The 27,915-nt window shown below is 39.5% G+C and overlaps 1 protein-coding gene and 1 long non-coding RNA gene across 3 annotated transcripts in view; one reads left to right on the forward strand and one right to left on the reverse strand.

Annotated features, from left to right (window-relative positions):
• LOC126417939 (inorganic pyrophosphatase) overlaps positions 1-27,915 on the reverse strand; it is a 124,932-nt gene that overhangs the window by 18,054 nt on the left and 78,963 nt on the right. For both annotated transcript variants that reach the window (XM_050085157.1, XM_050085156.1), the window contains 3 exons: positions 18,988-19,050; positions 5,206-5,419; positions 327-436 (listed from right to left, as the gene is read on the reverse strand). In XM_050085157.1, coding sequence (XP_049941114.1) covers positions 327-436; positions 5,206-5,419; positions 18,988-19,050 — 387 coding nt within the window. The remainder of the gene's footprint in view (positions 1-326; positions 437-5,205; positions 5,420-18,987; positions 19,051-27,915) is intronic.
• Positions 23,880-25,248, forward strand: LOC126417965 (uncharacterized). The gene is made up of 3 exons (XR_007575845.1): positions 23,880-24,146; positions 24,694-24,785; positions 24,906-25,248. It is a non-coding gene; the product is annotated as an uncharacterized LOC126417965 (long non-coding RNA).

Raw genomic sequence — 27,915 nt, forward strand, 5'->3', positions numbered from 1 at the left:
CTGCTCCTGTTGGTAGTCTAGTGCCTGCACACACTTGCAGATAGTGCTCCTCTCCCCTTCCATCCGTACCCTTCTATACCTCCCCCAACCTCTCCAGACTGCTGCTTCCATTCAACATGACAGCTGTATTCCAGTATGAGCTGCTAGAGTTACTTTGTGTGCACACAAGGTGAGGTGTGCTTGCTGAAGGCTTTGGTCTTAAGCTAAATGTGTAACAGTCTATTCATTGTGCCTGTCTGTAACTCAACATGTAATCTTCACAGTGAGTAACAATCTATCCTTTTCCTTACGGTGTTGATACTTTTACTTCCATGTAATATTCTTACCAATAGGTTCAGGTTCTGATCCCGCACTTGGTGCTGGGCTTTTTGATACTACTTCCTCAGCATCTTCCGTTTCAATTCTGAAAGAACTGTCTGCTATCGTAACATTAACACTGAAAAACAGGAAAAATAAATAGCATTAAAATATGTATAACAGAAATTCTACTATGGTTGACAAAAACCATTCTTCCAGGACCATTTATCATATAATTTTTTTTACATGTAACAAACTTATGTACTTTCTACATGTAATAATATACAATAATAGTGTAAGGGAGGCAGATGCAAAAAATCTGCAGGAGCAGGTGGAAATACTTTTGTGAGAAATGTACAGATCAGTGGGCTGTAGATGTCCAAATATTAAAATATAGCAAGTTATAACCTGCTGTGGATTATCTGACTGCCAACGTACAAAATTTTTTTTGAACTTTACATTTCAGTGTCAATGGTACTGCTGCCAAGGTTTGGCACATGCCGTACAGTGGTTACTGTTGCTGGCTAGTGTATTGTTTCAAACCCAACTAGCACCAATTATTTGTTATTCAGAATTTATTTTCTTATGTTTGTGTATTCTGGAATGTTGAATGTTTGTATAAATACCAGCATTCCAGGACATTCAATGTTTGTATAAACAGCTGCACACTGTACATGCAACTGCTTTAAAAATGTCTAACAAGAAACAGTCATTAAATTCAGTACAAGCTACGATTTCATTCCATTACTGCAGGGTCTGTTGATAAAAATTCAGACTACAAACTTCATCAAGATTATACATTGTAAAATATTTGAGAACTTTCCAGAAATGCTTCAAAAACAATCCAAATACACAATGGCTTGTTTGAATTTTCACAGGGTGTATACGCGGACAAGGAGAAAAAATTCCCGGATTTTTCCTGGATCCCCCGTTTAAAAATACATTTTCTCCCAGGTGAAAAGATACTTTTGCCATATTATGTGACAGTATACTTTCCCTCGGAACTGTATAACTTGTCCTTTTATAGGATATTGCTTTATACAGCAGCGCACAATATCCCGGAACTTTAGAAAATGATACTCAGGGGAAAGAAACACGTTTTGGAAAGATCTTTGATGTGCAGCAACACGTACGCTGCATATTCTCGTATTACAAAAGTTTAAATTCAAATTCAACCAACAGGAAAAGTTAATGGTTTAAATAATACACATAGTGTTGCTACAAGAAAAGCAAAGCTTTCGCATATAATATTTGTCTCTAAGATTAATAAGCTACAAGAGAAGCTAAGCTTTCACTTATAATGTTGATCTGTTTAGCACATTTTACACTTTAAGATACATCACACGAATGCGCTAGCAAAATTTTAAATACAGACATGAATCTCTGATCTTCTGGGCTCGAAATTCTTCTAAATGGCTTGTCATCAAAGAACTGATTTTGAAAGGAGACCAAACACTAAGAAATCCATCGTACATTCTTGCACATAGTTCATCTTGCTTAGAAAATAACGCTTTCTGAACAACAATTCGCAATATTTTCCCGTGAACTGTTAGAAATGATTCATTTCAGCAGAGAGATCCATCTTTTCACGTCTTTCTGAAGAGTCTGATACAAAAAAGGTATATCTTCGAGGAAATGTAACACACGTTATTTGGTCTTAAGTGTGCAGTGAGGTGCCACGCATCTTCAAACGACATTGTTATACCACACGTCACTGTATTTCGCTCTGTGGAACTCAAACGTGTATATTTCCTAATGGACAGTGGAAATTAAAATGTCCTGTAGCACCTCTCCTGCTATCATAAAATTAAATATAGGACACCTAACACCAGTAAAGACAAGAGACAGGCAGGACAGTACACATTTCTTCAATCCTTAGGTCCTAGCGATTTTTCTCTCTGATCTTGCTACAGCTTTACATGGCGTGCTTTCCTTTCAGCGAAAGGACTATTACCTTAGCAAAGTTTGTCAAACGTTTTGCTACATGAAAAATAGAGCTGTTGTTGTGTAATACTGAAAAAGCTGTGAATACAAACAGTACCCAAGATTAGTGTGGATTCTCGGTCTGATTACGCCTATTTTGTCACTGTGTGCTGGAGAAAACAAAATAGGCCTTTCTAATATTTCAGCAATTGTAACACACACCAAAGAAGTGTGACTTTTTTTGGCAACAATGATCATTTTTATAATACGCCAGAATATAATTCACGAAGTATGAATACAAAATACGTATTTGGCCTCTTACAAGCAAAAAGCTTTACATTAGGAAATAGTTTCACATTTCATTCTTACGCTCCAGTTTCTCGTGCACGAGACCGAAAAGCAGTAGAATTAAATTTTTGTAGAAATCTGGAATCGTCATATTCTTTCATAATTTGTGTGATGTCCCCGTTTCTTCTCCTTCCTCATTCTAACAAACAGTCTTGTCATCACTAATCCTGTAACTATTCCTACCACTGTCATTCTCTGGGTAACTTCGCTAACCCTGCCACAATCACTGGTTTAGTTATCCAGCAATTATTTTCCTCACTACTCCCAGAATAGAACTTAAGCGGCTGCTTTAAGGGGACTACAGCTGGCCCTGTCTCATGTAGCGATCTGGCCAAAAAATTTGTCAAAATTTCACTTTCTTGGATACACTGAGAAGATTATATGTAATCTTTCTTACCTGTTAGTCTTATTTCCACCCTGGTAGTCTGAATCTATGGATTTCGCTAGTAATTATAACAATGCTGAACATTTGCAAACTGAAACAACCACATAAACAAGCAGCAGTTGGCATTCTCCGGTTCGGCCTTATTCCGCTCAGCTCGTATACCCCCGTCCCGTTTTGTCAGCAAGAAAGTTTTTTTATAGATGTGACGAGGATTCCCCTGGTTTACACTATGCACGCATTCAAAAATCAACGTATTATTCATTCAGAAATCAACTTAGAACGTGTTCAAAAACCAGCAGGGGTGTGTTTCAAAATCATCTGAATAATCAATAGACCGACATGCTCTGGATGCTAGCTGCTTTGTGAAGTAAGATATTTTTCTCAAGAATATGCATTCGTCCCCCCCCCCCCCCCCGAAATTGCCGCCTGGTTCAGATACCCCGGTTTGCCCTCACTCCCCACTAGATACGGGCCTGCTGCACACGCATGAATCTCTAAGCTTGGGCGCGTCAGTAAAAAATTTTTCTGGGTACCATGTGGCTGGCTGCTACTGCTGCTGCTTACACAGCCAACAGCCATATTTCTGTAGCCAGAAGTGGGAGAAGGTACTACTCATACGCGACTCTGAACTGCATGAGCCCGCTGGTAACTGATTAAATCAGTCTAATGTGAACAGTTGTGACGTCAAGATCATTGAAGGCAATTTGTTGTTATGAAGCATTGCATAGTCTTCCGAAAGCCGTTGACACTTTTTGCTGTTGGCAGATGCTTGTACAAGCACTGTGTTATTTCGTGTGGCACATTTCCTTTGAAATTTAAGTTTTATTTTCGTTTTTTCTCTCTCGTTCATGTTTTACTGCTGCAGTATTATTCTGCAGTAGTGGGATACAGTAATATCCTTTGTTAGAGTAACAGTTCTTACCAGTCAACATTACAAAAATTTAACTGAAACTAAAATAATTCCCGAAATTCTAAAAATTCCCGGATTTTTCCCAGTTTTCTCCCGGGTGTAAAAATTCCCGGGTTTTTCCCGGATCTCTTGGGTCGTATACACCCTGTTTCAGTATGTTGTTGGATTAGAAAGTTAATTGCTACAAAGACAGGATAGCAATTACAGTAAATACAAGCTGGTAGAAAGCATGCGCACAATATAAATTCAATAAAGTGGTCTTCCATTAGGTTTTTTTGTACAGTGTTTAATGTAGAAATGGCCTTGTTCCTCAGCTATCTCCCAAGTTCTTTATGTTATAGCAATGGAATTTGTCTCGCTTACAAGTGTCCATTGTATTAACTGAAAGTGGTGCAGTTGTCATTAAAGTTTGTATGTCAGTGATGGCTACTCTGAAGAGACACCAAACGAGAAAGCGCTGGTGGATAGACAGTAAAAAACACACTAACACACACACAAATTTCAAGCTTTCACAACCCAAGGTTGCTTCATCAGGAAAGATGCACACGCACACATCCATCCGCACATATACAGACACAGGCAGACATATGTAAAACATTTACATCCTTCTGTTCTTCCCTCTTTTCTGATGAAGCAATCTTGGGTTGCGGAAGCTTGAAATTTGTGTGTGTGTGTGTGTGTGTGTGTGTGTGTGTGTGTGATTGTGTCTATCTACCAGCACTTTCTCGTTTGGTAAGTGACAGCATCGGTGGAACGTTCCCCTCAACACACACACACACACACACACACACACACACACACACACACACACACACACAGAGAGAGAGAGAGAGAGAGAGAGAGAGAGAGAGAGAGAGAGAGAGAGGCATGCCTGGTTACCCTAACATCAGAATATACCACTTAAAGACTTGTGTCTTCCAAGTAGCCATGACTGACAAACTTTAATGACAACTGTACCACTGTAAGTTAATACAATGCACACTTGTAAGCGAGACGAATTCCATTACTAGAATATCAAGAACTTAGAAGATAGCTGAGGAACAAGGCCATATCTACATGAAACACTACAAAAAAACCTAATGGAAGACCACTTCATTGAATTTATATTGCAATATTTCCCTGCATAGTGAAGATCTTTATCTCTCCTCAGAATCACAACAGACAGGACCCTCTCATCACGAGGTCTAAGTGATCTGCCTGTCCCTTTTTAACTATCCTTCCTCTTGCCCTAAAAGGAACTATTTTTTAGCTATAACAAAAATTTCATCTCCTAAAGCTAAGTACTAGACAACAATTCTTATAATGTGCAATACATGAGAAAATATGACGTCTTTGAACATACCATGATATGCCTCCTGCTTCAGCTTCCCCTTTCACCAAACCTTGCCAGTATTTGTGAACATCCTCAATTACATGATGAGCAAATTCTTGATTCTTTGCTTCACCATTAAATGCAAACTGATTTTCTGGTTTTCCATCTGGTATCTTGTAAATCTTAAACCACTCTACTGTTGCTTTCAGCAGGCCAGGGAAATGTTTCTCTACATCTCCAACATCTAAGACACATTTAGAATTTATCATTATTCAGCTCATCATGATAAAAAACCTCAATTACAGAAACATAATTTGTTATAATTATAATATTTTATAATCAGTAGAAGTAGATATATGGTACAACTGTAGCAGAATGACAAATGCTTGAAAGGTAATGACAAATGATCTACATGAGGAGTCAGTCTGAAACTTCCTGGCAAATTAAAACTTTGTGCCAGGCTTGTACTCTGGACCTCTGCCTTTTGCAGGTGAGTGTTTTGCTGACTGAGCTGCCAAAGCACAGTTCACAAACCATCCTCACAGCTATACTTTCCCCCATAACTCATCTCCTACCTTCACAGTACAGCTTCTGTGAAGATTGGAATGTATGAGATGAAGTAAAGCAGAGAGAATGGGTCACGAGTTGTGCCTGGGTGGCTCAGTCAGTAGAGCAGTTCCCTGTAGAAGGCCAAGGTCCTGAGTTACATACAGTCTGTCATGCAGTTTTGATCTCCCAGAAGGACTAGTATCAACACTCCATTGCCAAGAGAAAATTTCAGATATTAATCATTCACTTTGAAGTATTACTATTCTATGTACTATTACAGTCTAATATTGTCATGAACATCAAAATAACTTTTTAATTACACAAGAAACTACAGAGCCATCACGAGAAAGCTCCTTAACATCCTGATTACACTATGATGCAGGCATGAATTAAAACCCAGTCTTTGGAGTTCATTCTCTGTTCTCTTTTTATACATGAAGCACCTTCACAACACAAAGAAAGCAGTGGACATCTGAGTTAAAGACAAGCACAGCACTGAAAACTGAAATGCAACATGTAAGGTATCAGACTGGAGGAAACAGTGACAAAATTTACTTGGAATGAGAAAATAATACTGTCAATGTTCTACAACTATACCAGTAACACAAAAATTTCATCCAAATAAAATTCAAGATTGTTACTGAGGTGAGCAAACTAAATATGAGAGTATTTGCTTGTGCCCTCTACAGCCAAAGGCACAACATAGTAACTGCACATTAACTAGAATGTGTCTACCCTCAAGAACACAGACCAGCTAACACATTTCTCAGTGATGCTTGGCACGTACTTCATATACAATCAATGCGATAAAACGTAAAATAAGGTAACTGAAAGAAGCAGAATTCTTAGAAAGCTAATGGCACTTAAGTGGGACGTCAAACCTACTGTGCATAGAACCATCGCTTTAGCACTTTTCCACAACTAATTACACTTGCCCTGTCTGGTCTAGACCAACATATGTAAAGGAGATCGATATAATACTTAATGAAACCCCTAGGCTAATCACAGGATGCGTGAAGTGCATTCCACTGGAAAAACTCTACCAAGCTTTAGGTTTCAGCAGTCCCAAAGGGTAGCTCATGAATGCAATGAGCAGCTCAAAGGGACATACGAGGTGCATTCAAGTTCTAAGGCCTCCGATTCTTTTTCTCCGGACTGGAAAGAGATACAAACATGAGCATTCTTTTAAAATAAGGCCGCGTTCATTGTCAATGCGTCCCAGAGATGGCAGCACCGTACGACAGATGGAATTTTACCGCCAGCGGCGAGAATGAGAACTGTTTTAAATACTTAAAATGGCGACGTTTTCCTTACTTGAACAGCGTGCAATCATTCATTTTCTGAATTTGTGTGGTGTGAAACCAATTGAAATTCATCGACAGTTGAAGGAGACATGTGGTGATGGAGTTATGGATGTGTCGAAAGTGCGTTCGTGGGTGCGATAGTTTAATGAAGGCAGAACATCGTGTGACAACAAACCGAAACAACCTCGGGCTCGCACAAGCCGGTCTGACGACATGATCGAGAAAGTGGAGAGAATTGTTTTGGGGGATCGCCGAATGACTATTGAAGAGAGCGCCTCCAGAGTTGGCATTTCTGTGGGTTCTGTGCACACAATCCTGCATGACGACCTGAAAATGCGGAAAGTGTCATCCAGGTGGGTGCCATGAATGCTGATGGACGACCACATGGCTGCCCATGTGGCATGTTGCCAAGCAATGTTGATGCGCAACGACAGCATGAATGGGACTTCCTTTTCGTCGGTTGTGACAATGGATGAAACGTGGATGCCATTTTTCAATCCAGGAACAAAGTGCCGGTTAGCTCAATGGAAGCACACAGATTCACCGCCACCAAAAAAAATTTCAGGTAACTGCCAGTGCTGAAAAAATGATGGTGTCCATGTTCTGGGACAGCGAGGGCGTAATCCTTACCCATTGCGTTCCAAAGGGCACTACGGTAACAGGTGCATCCTACGAAAATGTTTTGAAGAACAAATTCCTTCCTGCACTGCAACAAAAACGTCCAGGAAGAGCTGCGCGTGTGCTGTTTCACCAAGACAACACACCCGCACATCAAGTTAACGTTACGCAACAGTTTCTTCGTGATAACAACCTTTAAGTGATTCCTCATGCTCCCTACTCACCTGACCTGGCTCCTAGTGACTTTTGGCTTTTTCCAACAATGAAAGAATCTCCATGGCCGCATATTCACCAGCCGTGCTGCTATTGCCTCAGCGATTTTCCAGTGGTCAAAACAGACTCCTAAATAAGCCTTCGCCGCTGCCATGGAATCATGGCGTCAGCGTTGTGAAAAATGTGTACGTCTGCAGGGCGATTACGTTGAGAAGTAACGCCAGTTTCATCGATTTCAGGTGAGTAGTTAATCAGAAAAAAAATCTGAGGCCTCAGAACTTCAATGCACCTCGTATGGTGTTAACTATATGGTAGCCTCTATGGATTAAAGAGACTAAAATCAGGAGATCAGTTCCTCAGTTACATCTTGGCGAACCCCCTGTCTGATACCCTATTTCAGAACATCAACGAAGTGATGTTGAATGACACTACACTGCATCAGAACTCCTGGAAAACGTATCTGATAAAATGGGGCATATTAGAACCTGATAAGTGCAACAGCGGAGAAATATGAAACATGGATCATCATTTAACACGCTGAAATTTTCCTGCACATTGCTCCTTAGATCTCTTGAGTAAGCAAGCCTGAAGCTTTTGACTTAGCCCAGTACTGGGCCAAAAAATTGACACCTCTGGACATGAAAAAGCAGGGTAAAGTAATTATGCGAAATTTTCCAGATTGAATTCCTAATTTTTTTTTGTGAACAGTTCTGAAGTAACATACCCTGAATGTTTATTTAAAGCACTTTAACAACCTTCACAACATAACATTTAGCTTAATACAGATGTGAAGTATTCCAGTGACTCCACCACGTAACTTTATATAGTTTAGAACCAACACTGCTCCCTTACACAATGCCACAAAACTTGTTTGTTGCCTCTAGCCAATGAGAAGCAAGTTGAGTCAATGTGTGTTTTTGCAGATCTGTAAAAGGAAATGTGGCCACCTTGGCGAAACAATAATTTAATTATACAGGGTTTTCCTGTAGAATAATGTCGTGTATTACCTTGTGTATCTCACATGGTGGTATTATCACAGTAACACGGTGAATTACACACACGTGGAAATACATCATTCTTGTATGGTAGAAAATGACAAGTAATTAAGTCCAGGTGAGAAACCCATTCAACCTGAGACTCCAGGCACTTTATTCTTGAGTCATACCTTAGAATCAATGTCCTATTCGCAAACACATCACTGCTCTTGAGGAAGGAGTTAATTATTTGGCATTTGAGTTCAGTCCATGGCATGGCATGGCATGGCATGGCATGGCATGGCATGGCATGGCATGGCATGGCATGGCATGGCATGGCATGGCATTTCTAAAAGCCCCGCTTTTTAGAAGATAAAATTTTAGCTTGAAACTGGAGAATCCAGTAGGTATGCAACAATCTGACTCTGGCCTGTTTCAACACTGACTTATGAAAGTCACATTGTGAATAAATTGGGGTAAACTTGTTAAATGAAGTGCAGTAGGAACACAACCACTTTTTCCATGTTGGTGGATAAAGGTTTGGTAAAGATGGAGCTACAAGGAAAAGTATGGTCATCAAATTAATAATGACAGGTACCTCCTGTTTGCAGGGGACCATGTTAATCGTAACTGACAAAACAGTTTCTGACAAATCAGTATTTTCCTCAGCAGACAATTATCTGACAGTATACAGGATAGACAGACTGTCGAGACGTTAAATATATGAACAAGTCTTCTTGCATTGACCCTGTGTGTTTGGTAACGTGGAGCTGGATCTCCTCTTGTGGACTTTCAATGGTTCGTGAGGATAATCAGAAGTAACAAAAATACTAGCAATGTGGGAACTATGTCCTGAGGTAGGAAACCAACCTCATCATAACCAGATCCAGTGCAAAACGCAGTTACAGTGCAGGGATGCTTTTCAGATCATAGGGTTATTTTTCTTGACCAATTACCACCTGCAGCACTATGCACGATAAGTGGCCTGACCCCACACCGAGAACTCCAAGGAAACTTGGAAATGTCACTCAAACCCTATTCCTGCTTTTCTCCCTTGCAAAATGCAGATGTCATTTAAGCGCAAGGCCTTTTCAGGCTCAAAAATATTGTAAGAACTGCAATTTCTTTGCTCTGTCAATTTTATGCTCAAGATATGCAACACACTACAGCAATAACAAAGAAGTCTGCCAGGGTGATCTGAACCACACAGCCATGTTTGAATTATCTGACAAGCCAACAGCTAGTTGTACCTAATACTGATTTTACTAATAACAAGTAATTTCTTACCAATGTGGTACTAGGAATTATACTGTGCACCATTTCTTATATATTTGAACGGCATGTGTGCTTATGCCGAGTGTCAACAAGGTTTATTCAGAGTAACAAATGTTCTGTATCTTAAAAAACACTAAAGTATATATTATGAGATTGGCTTCTGGGTAACTTAGTGGAAAATTCAAATCTGGTTACTCCTTTTGTGTTGTCACATCCATTTTTATGGAGTATTTTTAGTGAAACTGAAATTTTCATGAGTTGTTACTGAAGACCTGGTAATTTACGAAAATGAAATGTGCGAGCTTTCCAAACTTTCGGATCCAGTGGCGGCTCCTCCTCCTGGCAGAAGGGTTAAGGGAAAGAAGAAAGATGATGGGAAAGGACTGTCAATGTTTAGAAAATAACAGATTTATGAAGAAGTCACCCAGAACCATAGTTGTCAACCTTGAGAAGAGGATGCTAGTGATCACACTGCAGACATGGACGGGAGATCCGACCCCCTCCACTGCTCACCCCCTCCCTCCCCATGCACCAGAAAATTTAAAAATTTAAACTCTAGTTTAGGCCTTTGAACACTATACTTCAAACATTTTCCGACTTTAAAGAAGATGATGTTTTTATGATTTTCAGTCCCGAGACTGGTTTGATGCAGCTCTCCATACTGCTCTATCCTGTGCAAGCTGCTTCATCACCCAGTTCTTACTGCAACCTACATCCTTCTGAATCTGCTTAGTGTATTCATCTCTTTGTCTCCCTCTATGATTTTTACCCTCCACACGCCCTCCAATGATAAATCTGTGATCCCTTGATGCCTCAGAACATGTCCTGCCACCCGGTCTCTTCTTCTTGTCAAGTTGTGCCACAAACTCCTCTTCTCCCAAATTCTATTCAATACCTCCTCATTAGTTATGTGATCTACCCATCTAATCTTCAGCATTCTTCTGTAGCACCACATTTCAAAAGCTTCTATTCTCTTCTTGCCCAAACTATTTATCATCCATGTTTCACTTCCATACACGGCAACACTCCATACAAATACTTTCAGAAACGACTTCCTGACACTTAAATCTATACTCGATGTTAACAATTTTTCTCTTCTTCAGAAACACTTTCCTTGCCATTGCCAGTCTACATTTTATATCCTCTCTACTTCGACCATCATCAGTTATTTTGTTCCCCACATAGCAAAACTCCTTTACTACTTTAAGTGTCTCACTTCCTAATCTAACTCCGTCAGCATCACCCGACCTAATTCGACTACATTCTATTATCCTCGTTTTGCTTTTGTTGATGTTCATCTTATATCCTCCTTTCAAGACACTATCCATTCCGTTCAACTGGTCTTCCAAGTCCTTTGCTGTCTCTGACAGAATTACAATGTCATCGGCGAACCTCAAAGTTTTTATTTCTTCTCCATGGATTTTAATACCTACTCCAAATTTTTCTTTTGTTTCCTTTACTGCTTGCTCAATAAACAGATTGAATAACATCGGGGAGAGGCTACAACCCTGTCTCACTCCCTTCCCAACCACTGCTTCCCTTTCATGCCCCTCTACTCATAGCTGCCATCTGGTTTCTGTGCAAACTGTAAATAGCCTTTCGCTCCCTGTATTTTACCCCTGCCACCTTTAGAATTTGAAAGATTATTCCAGTCAACATTGTCAAAAGCTTTCCCTAATCTTTCTTCTAAGATTAAAGAAGATACATCTAACATATATTTATTTTTAGGTTCACATTAAAGTGTCTCCAAACTACCATTTTCAACAAAGAAAATTTCGTTAGTATCAATGTCACTCTCACTCCCAATGAATGTGATTTATGGAATCTAGTTGTTGACTCCCAACTCCCCTCCCCCCTGACATATTTAATACCTACTTTTGTCTCCCATAGACATTCAATTCCGCCTCACAGAAACTGTCATAATTTAAAGTGCTGATGGCAAATTTTTCACAAGTCATAACAAATCCTGTTGTTGGTGCTGCTGCAGTATTGGGGAACAAGGGACTTAATTTCTACAACTACATTGTTGTCATACGTAAGTGCCTGGCGGAAGGTTCATTGAATCATTTTCATACTACTACTACTATACCATTCCACTCTTTAATGGCACGTGGGGAAAAGGAAGACCTAAATCTTTCCGTTAGAGCTCTGATACCTCTTATTTTATTACAGTGATCATTTCTCCCTAGGTCGGTGGATGTCAACAAAATATTTTCGCATTTGGAAGAGAAATTTTGTGACTGAAATTTCGTAAATAGATCTCGCCGCAAAGAAAACTTCCTTTCTTTCAGTGACTGCCACCCCAACTCACGTATCCTATCAGTGACACACTCACCCCTATTGCGCGATAACACGAATGAGCTGCCCTTCTTTGCACTTTTTCAATGTCTTCTGTCAATCCTACCTGTTAAGGATCCCATACTGCACAGCAATATTCCAGCATAGGACAGACAAGTGTAACGTAGTCTATCTCTTTAGTGGGTTTGTCACATCTTCGATGTGTTCTGCCAACAAAGCGCAGTCTTTGTTTCACCTTCCCCACAATATTATCTACGTGGTCTTTCCAATTTAAGTTGCTTGTAACTGTAATTCCAAAGTATTTAGTCGAAATTGACAGCCTTTAGATTTGTGCGATATATCGTATACCCAAAATTTATCGGATTTCTTTAGTACCCACGTGGATGACCTCGCACTGTTCTTTGCTTAGTGCTAATGGCCACTTTTCGCACCATACAGAAATTCTCTCTACATCATTTTGTAATTGGAATTGATCGTCTGGCGATTTTACTAGACAGTAAATTACAGCGTCATCTGCAAACAATCTAAGGGGGCTGCTCAGATTATCACCTAGATCATTTATACAAATCAGGAACAGCAGAGGGCCTATGACACTACCTTGCAGGACACCAGATATCACTTCTGTTCTACTCAATCATTTACCGTCTACCACTATGAACTGTGACGTCTGAGAGGAAGTCACGAATTCGGTCACACAACTGAGATGATACTCCATATGCACGCAATTTGATTAATAGTCGATGCGAAAAACTGTATTAAAAGCCTTCTGGAAATCTAGGAATATAGAATCGATCTGAGATCCCTTGTCGACAGCACTCATTACTTAATGGGAATGAAGAGCTAGCTGTGTTGCACAAGAACGATATTTTCTGAATCGTTGTTGGTTATGGATCAGTAAGTCGTTTTCTTCGAGGTGATTCATGATGTTGAAGTACAGTACATGCTCCAAAATCCTACTGCAAACTGAGGTCAGTGATATGGGTCTGTAATTCAATGGGTTACTCCTATTTCCTTTCTTGAATATTGGTGTGATCTGTGCTACTTTCCAGTCTTTAGGGTCTTTAGGAGCAGACATTTCGTCAAGTGAGCGGTTGTACATGATTGCTATGAAAGGCGCTCTTGTGTCTGCATACTCTGAAAGGAGCCTGACTGGTATACCAACTGGACCGGAAGACTTGCCTTTCTTAAGTGATTGAGTTGCTTCGAAACACCTAAGGTATCTACTTTTATGTCACTCATGCTAACAGCTGTTCTGGTTTCAAATTCTGGAATATTTACTTCATCTTCTTTCGTGAGGGAATTACGGAGAACTGTATTTAGTAACTCCGCTTTAGTGGCACCATCAGTGACATTTCGATCGCTATTGCGCAGTAACAGTATTGACTTTTTGCCACTGATTTACTTTTTTTATCTATTTCACTGCTGCTGTGCAAAGCAACACAGCACTTTTTTGAGGGAGTAACATTTCTGTTTAGTATTTTGGAAACCAACTCCGAAAGTTCCAGAGCCACTCCTCTGCCTCATTAAGGTCTTCAATCAAGAGACTGGTTTAATGCATCTCTCTTTGCTATACTATCCTGTGCAAGCTGCTGCTTATCTGATTAACTACTGTTACATACATCCTTCTGAATCTGCTTCGTGTATTCATCCCTTAGTGTGCCGTGTAACGCGCCAGGCTGAATCCTTGTATTAGTGCCACTTAAAGTTCACGTCACAACTGGATGTAGATAAACATTTCCTCACCCAGTAGATAGTGCGCAGTGTTCCTGACCTACCTTGCTTTGCTTTTTCGATATTGTCTTCTCGGTAGCTGTGTCCGTCTCACCTAAATCACACTGCAATTAAGAAGCCAGGATCCTAGATTATGTTTTCCAAAATCAAAAGTCAAGACCATATTCATTGTTGAACACTTATGACAACCACAGTGCGATTTATTTGTTATCACTCACACACACAATATTCATGTGACCAGGCCCCCCCATGAACCATGGACCTTGCCGTTGGTGGGGAGGCTTGCGTGCCTCAGCGATACAGATGGCCGTACCGTAGGTGCAACCAAAACGGAGGGGTATCTGTTGAGAGGCCAGACAAACATGTGGTTCCTGAAGAGGGGCAGCAGCCTTTTCAGCAGTTGCAGGGGCAACAGTCTGGATGATTGACTGATCTGGCCCTGTAACAATAACCAAAACGGCCTTGCTGTTGTGGTACTGCGAACGGCTGAAAGCAAGGGGAAACTGGGGAACTACAGCCGTAATTTTTCCCGAGGACATGCAGCTTTACTGTATGATTAAATGATGGCGTCCTCTTGGGTAAAATATTCCGGAGGTAAAATAGTCCCCCATTCGGATCTCCGGGCGGGGACTACTCAGGAGGACGTCGTTATCAGGAGAAAGAAAACTGGCGTTCTACGGATCGGAGCGTGGAATGTCAGATCCCTTAATCGGGCAGGTAGGTTAGAAAATTTAAAAAGGGAAATGGATAGGTTAAAGTTAGATATAGTGGGAATTAGTGAAGTTCGGTGGCAGGAGGAACAAGACTTTTGGTCAGGTGAATACAGGGTTATAAATACAAAATCAAATAGGGGTAATGCAGGAGTAGGTTTAATAATGAATAAAAAAATAGGAGTCCGGGTTAGCTACTACAAACAGCATAGTGAACGCATTATTGTGGCCAAGATAGACACGAAGCCCACGCCCACGCCCACTACAGTAGTACAAGTTGATATGCCAACTAGCTCTGCAGATGATGATGAAATTGATGAAATGTATGATGAGATAAAAAAAATTATTCAGGTAGTGAAGGGAGACGAAAATTTAATAGTCATGGGTGACGAATTCGTCAGTAGGAAAAGGGAGATAAGGAAACATAGTAGGTGAATATGGATTGGGGGGAAGAAATGAAAGAGGAAGCCACCTTGTAGAATTTTGCACAGAGCATAACTTAATCGTAACTAACACTTGGTTCAAGAATCATAAAAGAAGGTTGTATATCTGGAAGAATCCTGGAGATACTAAAAGGTATCGGACAGATTATATAATGGTAAGACAGAGATTTAGGAACCAGGTTTTAAACTGTAAGACATTTCCAGGGGCAGATGTGGATTCTGACCACAATCTATTGGTTATGAACTGCAGATTGAAACTGAAGAAACTGCAAAAAGGTGGGAATTTAAGGGGGTGGGACCTGGATAAACTGAAAGTACCAGAGGTTGTAGAGAGTTTCAGGGAGAGCATAAGGGAAAAATTGACAGGAATGGGGAAAAGAAATACAGTAGAAAAAGAATGGGTAGCTCTGAGGGATGAAGTAGTGAAGGCAGCAGACGATCAAGTAGGTAAAAAGACGAGGGCTAATAGAAATCCTTGGGTAACAGAAGAAATATTGAATTTAATTGATGAAAGGAGAAAATATAAAAATGCAGTAAATGAAGCAGGCAAATAGGAATACAAATGTCTCAAAAATGAGATTGACAGGAAGCGCAAAATGGCTAAGCAGGGATGGCTAGAGGACAAATGTAAGGATGTAGAGGCTTGTCTCACTAGGGGTAAGATAGATACTGCCTACAGGAAAATTAAAGAGACCTTTGGAGAGAGGAGAACCACTTGTATGAATATCAAGAGCTCAGATGGCAACCCAGTTCTAAGCAAGGAAGGGAAGGCAGAAAGGTGGAAGGAGTATATAGAGGGTATATACAAGGGCAATGTACTTGAGGACAATATTATGGAAATGGAAGAGGATGTAGATGAAGACGAAATGGGAGATAAGATACTGCGTGAGGAGTTTGACAGAGCACTGAAAGACCTGAGTCGAAACAAGGCCCCGGGAGTAGACAACATTCCATGAGAACTACTGATGGCCTTGGGAGAGCCAGTCATGTCAAAACTCTACCATCTGGTGAGCAAGATGTATGAGACAGGCGAAATACCCTCAGACTTCAAGAAGAATATAATAATTCCAATCCCAAAGAAAGCAGGTGTTGACAGATGTGAAAATTACCGAACAATCAGTTTAATAAGCCACAGCTGCAAAATACTAACGCGAATTCTTTACAGACGAATGGAAAAACTGATAGAAGCGGACCTCGGGGAAGATCAGTTTGGATTCCGCAGAAATGTTGGAACACGTGAGGCAATACTAGCCTTACGACTTATCTTAGAAGAAAGATTAAGAAAAGGCAAACCTACGTTTCTAGCATTTGTAGACTTAGAGAAAGCTTTTAACAATGTTAACTGGAATACTCTCTTTCAAATTCTGAAGGTGGCAGGGGTAAAATACAGGGAGCGAAAGGCTATTTACAATTTGTACGGAAACCAGATGGCAGTTATAAGAGTCTAGGGGTATGAAAGGGAAGCAGTGGTTGGGAAAGGAGTGAGACAGGGTTGTAGCCTCTCCCCAATGTTATTCAATCTGTATATTGAGCAAGAAGTAAAGGAAACAAAAGAAAAATTCGGACTAGGTATTAAAATTCATGGAGAAGAAGTAAAAACTTTGAGGTTCGCTGATGACATTGTAATTCTGTCAGAGACAGCAAAGGACTTGGAAGAGCTGTTGAACGGAATGGACAGTGTCTCGAAAGGAGGATATAAGATGAACATCAACAAAAGCAAAACGAGGATAATGGAATGTAGTCAAATTAAATCGGGTGATGCTGAGGGAATTAGATTAGGAAATGAGACACTTAAAGTTGTAAAGGAGTTTTGCTATTTAGGGAGTAAAATAACTGATGATGGTCGAAGTAGAGAGGATATAAAATGTAGACTGGCAATGGCAAGGAAATTGTTTCTGAAGAAGAAAAATTTTTTAACATCGAATATAGATTTAAGTGTCAGGAAGTCATTTCTGAAAGTATTTGTATGGAGTGTAGCCATGTATGGAAGTGAAACGTGGACGATAACTAGTTTGGACAAGAAGAGAATAGATGCTTTCGAAATGTGGTGCTACAGAAGAATGCTGAAGATTAGATGGGTAGATCACGTAACTAATGAGGAGGTATTGAATAGGATTGGGGAGAAGAGAAGTTTGTGGCACAACTTGACTAGAAGAAGGGATCGGTTGGTAGGACATGTTTTGAGGCATCAAGGAATCACAAATTTAGCATTGGAGGGCAGCGTGGAGGGTAAAAATCGTAGAGGGAGACCAAGAGGTGAATACACTAAGCAGATTCAGAAGGATGTAGGTTGCAGTAAGTACTGGGAGATGAAGAAGCTTGCACAGGATAGAGTAGCATGGAGAGCTGCATCAAACCAGTCTCAGGACTGAAAACAACAACAACAACAACAACAACAGGCCTCTTACACTTAATAATCGTCACATTAGGTAGGTCAAAAACTTCCAGTCTTTAACAATGTTCACAATACGTGTTAAATGTTCAAAGCCGAATACAATTACACTTTTTTGGTACTGACCGGAAAAGTTAACCTTCTGTTTCAAGTATTCACACATCACATTTGTAATTTTGCTTCTTAGCCACTATTTTGTAAAGGAACACGGGAAAAGATGACACACAGCACTACAGGCAGCAGCATTTGGCAATAGCACTCCAGGAACATTGTCTCTTTGATCTGTAGTGACACAGCCATAGAAGACTCGTTTTTCATTGCTAACATGTTGACAACATGTTGCAAACATCATTAGCCAGTATTGGCTTCGAACCATGTTTCAGAGCATGTTTCGAACTCTGTGTACACCCACCATTAGTGAACTGCGGTGACGAAATGATTCGCCGACAGGTTTCTTGCATACTCAGGAAGGAAATTGTCACACACTATAAATCATTTTATTACCTTATTATTAATGAAACAAATCAGTACCTTTTTCAAGTTTTTTGAAAATCAAATTGTAAGATGTTTATTTGTGTAATTTTTCAGTAACTTCCTGTAACTTTGTAATTAAGGTGATATATCCACAACAATTACTGACAATCCGTAATAGTTGGCAGCCGTGCAGAACCTTCTGGGAAGCCTGCCCTGACCCAGGGTTCTGAGACATTTTTCCGTAATTCTTATTTCCTAAACCTTGTCAGTTGTTCTCCTTCATCCCTCTTCCTTCCTTCTTCCACCAGCAGGGGGATCTAGTGGCGCTGAAAGCTTGCACATTTCGCTGACTTGTGTTTTATCCTGCTGCGACTTTGTGAGCAGATTTTTTTGTTGATCAAATTATACTATATTTTCAAAAAATTCATTATTTTCTTTCTTGAAATCTAAATTGGAGAGAGATTTGAAACCACAAATTTGCTTGCCAAAATTTATTTCAATAGGAAGTTCTGTCTAGCACTATTCATGTGAAAAAAGAACTGTGAGGAATTAAGAACTAATGTTTTAACTGCTGAGACTTTTTTGCTGTTATAAGGTAAAGTAAGGAGAATAAAACAGAATGCAGACAGGGGTATACGAGACAATCTCCACATATCACACAAAAACCATGCTCGAGTTGATGACATTCTAAAAAATAAAACACTTTTAAGTCTCAAAATCAAATTATTTCTATACTATTCTACATACTTCCTTTTAGTAACATTAATAAAAATGTATGTCATATTTACTACACCTATTTCTGTAATACACTCCAATACAACACAAGCCTACCTTTCAGCTGATCAGCAACAGGATCATTAACATCAATTGCAATGATCTTCCAGTCGGTCTCACCTGCCAATACAAACATTTAAATTAACAATCAAACTTGCATGTGATTTCAATATTCCTGTCACTGCACATTCACATTCAAACATCTCATAAATTCAACGTTTTATGCAAACAACATTTAATGTATCTCTCTCTCTCTCTCTCTCTCTCTCTCTCTCTCTCTCTCTCTCTCTGTCTCTCTCTCTCTCTCTCTCTCCAGTTATTACATATATGTCTGTAAGTGGATCTAAATTTTAATCTACATTCAGAATATGGAAATCTTTAACTATTCCAATTGCTATCATCCTGCTTCTGTCCAATAATAATTCTTTTCCTTTACATTCCACTGTGTTACAAAACACACTGCATGAGTAGAACTCACTAACTAACCAAAATATTGAACATACCACATTTCTCATCCATTTATTAATAAGGCGGTGGTTTTCAATCCAATAATCACAATGATGAATTTTGCTTCGTTGGAAGCAGTCTTAATGACAACAAGCTCTTATTTGATTACTTCTAGTAACAAGGATAAATGGATTCAGTGATGCTGAGGGAATTAGATTAAGAAACAAGACCAAGCAGTAGATGAAATTTGCTATTTGGCCAGCAAAGTGACTGATAATGGCTGAAGCAGAGGATGTATTAGGCAGATTGGCAGTGACAAGGAAAGCATTACTGAAGAAGGGAACTCTGATAACATCAAATATAAAATGAAGTTTTAGACAATCTATTCTGAAGTTGTTTGTGTGGAATGAAACATGGAGAACACACAGTTCATCGTATTTACTCGAATCTAAGCCACACTTTTTCCGGTTCTGTAATCCAAAAAACCGCCTGCAGCTTAGAATCAAGTGCAAAGTAAGCAAAGTTCTGAGAAATGTTGGTAGGTGCCACTACAACTAACTTCTGCCGTCTAATATATGTAATGCTACACAGACATGCTTTGCAGGCACAAAGATAAATACTGGTGCCAAAACCTCTGCATCAGTAAATAAATTTAAAAAAGGTATAAGACGAGCTTTTTTTCTCCACCCCAAGTTTCAACCACTGCATTTTCATACATTATCCAACAAATTAAATAGAAATTCTGTATTGTTCATCTTTGAATGTACCAGTCTCAAATATTCATAGCAACAAAAATAAATTTCTTTACAGAAAAATACCAACAATGCACAAGGCTTTAGGATTGTTGCACAAGTTGATACGCTGGGGCTCATTAAGATTTCACGTACCAGCACCTATTGCTTTGTGGAATTTTGTGAAGTGCTTGTCAGTGTTAGTGAACCATAATGAAGCGCTTTCATTATAGTGCCAAATTCAAGAGGGGAGTTATTTCTTTTGCGGAACAAAGTTCTAATCTTGCTGCCGATACGGGATTGATGAGAGCAATGTCAGGCGATGGCGAATGCAGAGAGACAAATTATTTGAATGTTCAAGTAGCAGGAAAGCATTTAGTGGGCCAAAGTGTGGGCGATACCATGCACTAAAGTGATCTTAAATGAATTTGTTAAGCAACAGCGTCCGAAATTACTACCTGTGAACGTCTAAATTTTAAACAAAAACTAGAGGAAAGCAAAATGGACTTGCCAGTAATTCCAGGCAGGATAACGTCAATTCTGCGACCACTTGACGTCTGAACAAACCATTTAACAACAAGCTTAAACGTATGTACACAGACTGGCTTTCGAAAAGCGACAGACAACCGACACCAACAGGGCGTGTACAACGTGTAAGTTTGTCGCAAGTGTGCCAATGGATTTATGATGCAGGGAGGTGCATTCCAAATAAGACTAAGCATCAAGCATTTAAAAAATGTTCGATTCCGATGCACTAGATGGTACAGAGGACAATGCTCTGTATAAAGAAATGAGCAACAAAGAATTGAGTGATAGTGATTCAGAATCATGACTGATATTTTAAACATTTCATTTAAGATGTATTACAAACCTAATAAAATTTTGTTTTAAATGTCAGCATTTACTTTCAAAGTTATGTTCATTCTTATTTTATAAGTGTTGCTACTCTGCACAGGATAGAAAAGCGTGGAGAGCTGCACGAAACCAGTGTACGGACTGAAGACAACAATAACGTACTCTGCTTTTAAAGTCATCACTAAAAATCTACTACGAAAATAGGACTGGCAAGTCTGTTTGCGATGTATGTCAATATGGCCAACTCTACGTTCTGAATTTTTTCCTACCTGTGACGAGAGATGGTTGCTAACAGTAGCTTTTATGAATCGTGAATCACATGCAGTCATGCAGTATTCTCTTCACCGTAAGAATAATATGAATGTAAACATTATGCCATGTATTCTTTCGTGTAAGTAAGACAACAGCAAACGTGGAACAAGATACATATCGTGTTATGCTTGTATTCATATTATTCTTACGCTGTATAGTTATACGGTCAGAAATGAAGCACAGCAACTGACTAGACTTTTAAATCTAAGATAACTAATTTCTGTGCAAAATGTTATGTACTAAAGAGGCACCTGCAAAGATTTTCAAAGGGAGAAAAATTTTCGCTAAACTCTCCTTCAGAACATCTTCTATCACACAGTCTATTATTTGGTTCTTGTTGAGCATTATCAAAGAAAGCAGCAGTGTAAGTAACAACAAATAGCAGTCTCTTGTCAGTGTTTTGTTAATGAGACAATTCCTCTCTCTTTTATTGTAAGCAGCAGTAGCGGGCACAAAAAGCCATGCCACGAGTGGCAACAGGTCATAAATACTCTCAAACAGAATGCGACAAACAATGCAGGACAGTACAATAATGCATTTTCAGCTTAGAGTGACAAACATCTATAACAAAGAAAACAGCACTTATCAGATCAAAGCAAAATAAGCAATCGATTCAAACCAGACGAAGCACGTACCCGTATAAGTACGGACGGAGCACCTGCCACATAGCAATGGCTACTTGGTAAAGCTTAACTGCTAACGTTACTACTCTAACTAACCTACTGTAGCTGTATCTTCATCCATTCGACCTAAATTGTCTCACTCTTTTCCCTTAATTTTGAGTCTCATTTTTCAGATGCAGCTTAGATTTGAGTAAATGCGAAAGACTAGGAAAGAACAGAAGCTGTTGAAATGTGGTGCTACAGAAAAATGCTGATGACTAGATGGAATGATCATGTAAGTAATGAGACAGTGCTGAATAGACATGGGGAGAAAATAAATACAGGGCACAACTTGACTAAAAGAAGGGATTAGTTGAAATGACATACTCAGACATCATGGGAATGCAGCAAGCAGATTTAGAAGGAAGTAGGTTGCAGTAGTTCTTCAGAGATGAAGAGCCTTGCAGTTATTGCAGACTGGTCACATATGAACTTACTTTTAACAAACTATGGAAAATCCAGGATGGAGTAATGAGAGTATTATGAAAAGGGTAGATAGTTGCTAAGCATGTAATGGAGATGCAGAGTTGCACACAGGCACTACAAAAAAGGACTGAACATATTATCTTTCCGTCCAAAGACCACCACCTGAAATGAGCAGACACTCACATTCACGTAAATGCAGCTCTCACACACATGATCACAGCCTTGTGGATCTGGCCTTGGCAGCCACAAGCACATGCTTGCATGCGTGCGCACATGTGTATGTGGCCCGTTTGAGAAGGAGGCCTTCTGGCCAAAAGCAAACGTTTAGTCACCTTTTTGTTGTGCCTGTTTGCAACTCTTAAGTTTCAACTGTATAGTGAATAGCAATCTATCTTTTTCACAAGCTTACTTTTTCAACTTAAACTATTATGCTTCTTATATTTCAGGATTTGTCTGTACATTTTTGTTGCCCAAATTTTTCTGAATCAGATACCATTCACTCAATAAGCCCTTAATTAAAAATTTGCATAAATTAATTTCCAACATGGAAACATTTCCAGTAAATAGGTAATCCACTCTGTAGACACATAGTGAACTCATCAAATAGTACTGTGAACTATAATTTCCCCACCAACTGTGTTCTAGTTGAACCAAATTGTTATGGAACTACAGACCATCCGCTCTACTGAATTTTCACTCTGCAGTTTTGTAAGCTGTAAAATAATTATGAAGGTCACAAAATTTAAGTCTAAGTGTGGAAACACAATAAAAACCCAGAAGTAAGTGTCCCGTCAGTCCGTCTTCTTGTGTATTTCTGTCAATTATCTTCTGTATTATACTGTAGCAGTTCTTTCTATGTTTTGCTCAAGTTTCATTGAGCTATGTTACTTGGCACCGAAATCATGCGGAAGTTATTTTCATCTTTCAGTTTGCTACACCAGCATGCTATTCTGGTTCTTTGGAGTCTTAGGTGCACATGTAGTTCCTCAGTCCAGAATTAACATTCACCTTACTATATTTACACAATGTCCTTCCTTAATGAACCTCAGCAAATTTCTGATTCTGATAACATACAACTGAAGCCATCCAGCTTAGTAGTTCTAACCCTTACACTTTCAATTACAATACGATTTTTGTAGTCACTTTTATTCACTATTTATAATGATTGTGTGTGATGATTACTGTTCCAACTACATTGTATATAATTGCTTATGATATTTTTTAGCAACCATGGAACTGAACCCATCAAATTGGGTAATTCAAATGGATTACATTTGTGCTATATTTGCATTTATATCCACCAGTCACTGCTTTACTTGTCTAATGATACAATGTTGTGGAAGCACATGCTTTTGTTCCTCTTATGAAATATAATTGTTTTGGTTCTACTTCTGTCCGTATGCATTTCTGCAAATTGTGTGAATAACTGTATGGCATTTTTTACACTTTAATCACCTCTCTTTAATTGGGTTATCTTCATTTGTAACAACTGATATCATACAATCGATGTATCACACATGACAGGTACTAAGCAGGCTCCTTTGTTTAGCGGCCTGTTGTCTATATAGTCTAGCGTTGCACAACACACACAGTTCTGTGCGCTCAGTTTGCTGTGATTCTGCAAAGGGGGTGGGCTGAATGTTTATGTGCTTATCATGTTCCAGAGCGTGCCTTCAGTGTTACACAAGAAAATGAGACTTCGTGAGTTATGATATCAGTGCAATTCTGTGAGAATTTGCTATGAAGATCACCGACAGTGAGAGTTGCGCAACATTTAGCCTGTGTAAGTGACTAGCTTTTAGCCTAATTTCTTTTATTCAACTGCAGGTCACCTGATTAAGCCCACTAGATGAAACTTTGTGACAAATTTACCTTATGGTTCTTATTAAGATTTCAAAATGATGCAAACTGATAACCCTCAATGTGGCAACAATATATAGAGTCTATATGGTCATTTGAATCAATGTGGGGAGAAACACACACACACACACACACACACACACACACACACATTATACCATCACCTTGACATTTTTGGCAAATTTGAATCGTCCTTCAAGGCCAAGATGAAGGCACCGGTAGCAACCCTATTGTCCTTTGGCCCCCTACATACATGATGAAGTATGCACTCTGTCACTTGAAGTCTGTGTTTAGCTCATCATCAGATTGCAAGAGCAAGTCTCAGTGGAAAATGATGCCCTGAACTAAATGTAGACTTACGGGGAGTGACAGACACCGGAACATCATCCAGCTTGTTACAACTTAGCAGTGCCCATGACTGAGGAGGGGATGCTGTTTTGATCAAAACTGACCCACATTTCATTTTACAGATGGCTGCCACTTCCCATAATTTTCTTCTAAGTTCTCCAGAAAGAATAACAGTTTTGTGGCCAGGAAGGAATCCCATCAGTCCTTGTGTAAGGTAAGTATGAGTATTTCTCAGTTTGCCACTTAGCTCCATGTTCCTCCCATGGCGTAGGCAGGGAAGCAAACATTTTATGATCTTATCACTCTGCATTGAAGGACTACTATCCTTCCACAGACACTCCTGGGGCCATGTCGTCACCAAGGCCTTGTCCTACATGAGCTACAGAAGCAACTGATAGTGAGTGACTTCTGGATAACTTCTGGATACGTGACACTCCAGCAACAGCAATGGGCGGAAAGCTCAGGTGTCCTGTGTGCAAGTGACCATGCCGCACTACAAGGTGGCTGCTTGGAGCCAACCAGGTGTTTCTACAAAACGGCGGCCCTAAACTGTAGCTGAAGAGTAAGGCTACAAAATTACGTTTAAGAAAATAAAGCGAAAATGAATGTTGTGCATGAAACTTAGAAAGGGAGGAATCTCCATGGAGAATTTCATAAATATGAACAACAAAGATCACCAGACAAATTCTTTGATTACACATGAATGAGCAGGTAGCACTCTACTACCTCATCAATAAATACGAATGCTTTTTTACATGATCAAGAACTTTTAATAGCCAATAAATGAGAAAGAATGGCTGACTACATGACTAACTACCCTAAATACACATATAAACACAGATTGTGGAACAACTATAATAGGTATCTGTGGTGTAGCTGCAGAGTTATAGATTGTAATTCCATGCTGCATTAATGTACTGGATTCGGTTCAGCGTTGTTCTTATATTTTAAATGACTCAGTTACAATTCCGTATACATAAGTTATATGTATGCTGTTTACACTGCATCGCTCTGTAATTGTACACACACCTATCACATTAAACTCTTAATAAATTATTTCTTGATAAACTACGAATGTTATTCATCAGCAGTGTGTAAGGCAAAGTGTTTCAATTGCTCTAAATAGTCTGTAATAGTAAAGTGTACAAAATTTTTGAAAAGAAAGTCGAACGTTTTGTGAAACGATTTGTAAGTATGAATTAAAAATATTAGAGAAACGTTTGGTGCACCTCATTTTCGGTTCATGATTTCAAGCATCACTGAAAGACATGCAGAATGTTCCTCTGATCTACTTTTTCTTTTACACAAATCATTTTATAAAATATTTGATTTCTTTCAGTTTTTATTTTCAAGATTTTTTCAGAAAGCATGGTCTCCCTGACTCTTCATTTGCCTTCCTAATGCACTTTATTCGAAGGAAGCCTTTTTGACATTTAAATACCGCATCAATGTATCTTTTTGTGTGCAAAATAGGTAGGTCTTGAGCAGTTGAAATTTGACACTTCATTTACATAGCTTGGCAGCAGCTTTTCGTGAAATATTTCAATTTTACTGAACTCATTAATTTTTTGTTAATTAACCTGATTACTTTCAAGCAGTTAAGTATTTTCATGCAAAACTAGACCTCACACTGGTCACTTTGATACCCCGTTTACTTGTTTCTCTCTCTTTGTTTGACTATGAAAATTCGGACAAAATCTCAGTGTAATTTATAGGGAGTCTTGTTTTCGCTCTGCTGACACGTTTAAAAACATATCTAGTGTTAATCATACGATAAAATAGTCGTTTCTGGATGCTGTCATTTCCAAAAATCATCGCTTCGATACCTTTAACCATTTCTGAGATACAATTATTTTTATGACAACTTTATTCCTGAAGTGCAGGAAAGGTTCATACGTGCCATGAACAACCCGTCCACGGATATAACAACTAATATCTCAAGAATGAAGAGAGGTATCATTCCTGTCTAAACTTTAAATACAATTCAGATGTATTGGTTATATTTCATACCCAATAATGCATGGCCTTAAATGAATTACACAGAAAGGCTACGCAATGTGATTTTACCTCTCCAATTTCTTGAAAATTTCATGCACCCATGTACTTAATTTTGTGCAGCACAGTAACTGTGACGAATAACGAAAATAAATTCAGAACTTTATCGATTAAAGATATCACGCTATAGGTTGCGGAAGAATCAAATTTTTTCACCGAACAGTTTAACATCTGATGTTAAGTAATTCTAGCTGCTATCCTGTCCACTCCACTGCTTTGTGAGAAGACACGTGGCTGTCGCTCTGTGTCACGCGTGCTGCAGCAGCAAGATTCGAACATGTTTGAATACAAACGTCTCCAGTTGCAGCAGGAGACAGGCAGTGACACAGATGTTACTCGTGTATGACACTTCCCTAACTACACCTGCGGTTGTTTTGTCACCTGGAGCTGTCGCTGCTGTCTGTCACTTCTGTCGCTTATGTAGGATGCAGCCTAATGGGGAAAAATCTGTTTCATTTGCAGCTTATCCACCATGGGGTTCCCACTCCGAACAAGGCACACTCCTTGGTGTACGTAGATAGCTTTCAGCTCCTCAGGCACCAACAGTGCGAGCACTGCGTGGTCAGGGAGCTACTACTGTGCAGATATTTTATGATCCCCACAATGCAATGACTACCGTGTTGGGTTTTGGATGTATTACATTATTTAAGGGAACAGTGCAAAAATGGAACGGCTCGAAGATGCAGCAGGTACCACACTGGGCGACCTTCCCTGCAAGGTTCGCACTTCTCGAGAATTCTGAAAATTGGTGGCAGGTCGCACGTCAATGGGGACCTTGTGTTTATTGAATGAAAAGTTTTAGGAAATGTGAGGAGTGGAAATCCATGCCTCCATCATGTACCAGGTCCAAGCAGGATCTGGAAAAAGGAATTGTGGAAATGTAAGCTTGCAGCTCGGAAAGGAACAAATGCTGCAAAGGCTGAGGCCCTGTGGTAGCCAAGCAAGAACTCTCATATGAGTTGAGACCCCCCCTGGAGGACACTCAAGGTGTCCTCATACAGACTACCAAGGTAAGATTTGAGTAATTATAGAAAGCACACAGCCTTTTAACCAATCATTCTTCTCACTCTACAGTCATGACTGGGACAGAGAATAACTGTTTATATAGCACAGAAGCACTAAGTTGCATTCTGATTTGGTGATCAAATTAAACTGTAGATCTGCTTATAATATCTCCAAGTTCGTTCAGTAAACAGAGGAATCCGAGGCATACTGCCTCCAAAAGGGCACTGCCTTTTCCAGCACTAGTGCTTAAACCAACCTTCATGCTGAGCACAGCTTTTCTTTAC

This window comes from Schistocerca serialis, chromosome 1 (genome assembly GCF_023864345.2).
Source record: "Schistocerca serialis cubense isolate TAMUIC-IGC-003099 chromosome 1, iqSchSeri2.2, whole genome shotgun sequence".
Taxonomy (NCBI): domain Eukaryota; kingdom Metazoa; phylum Arthropoda; class Insecta; order Orthoptera; family Acrididae; genus Schistocerca; species Schistocerca serialis.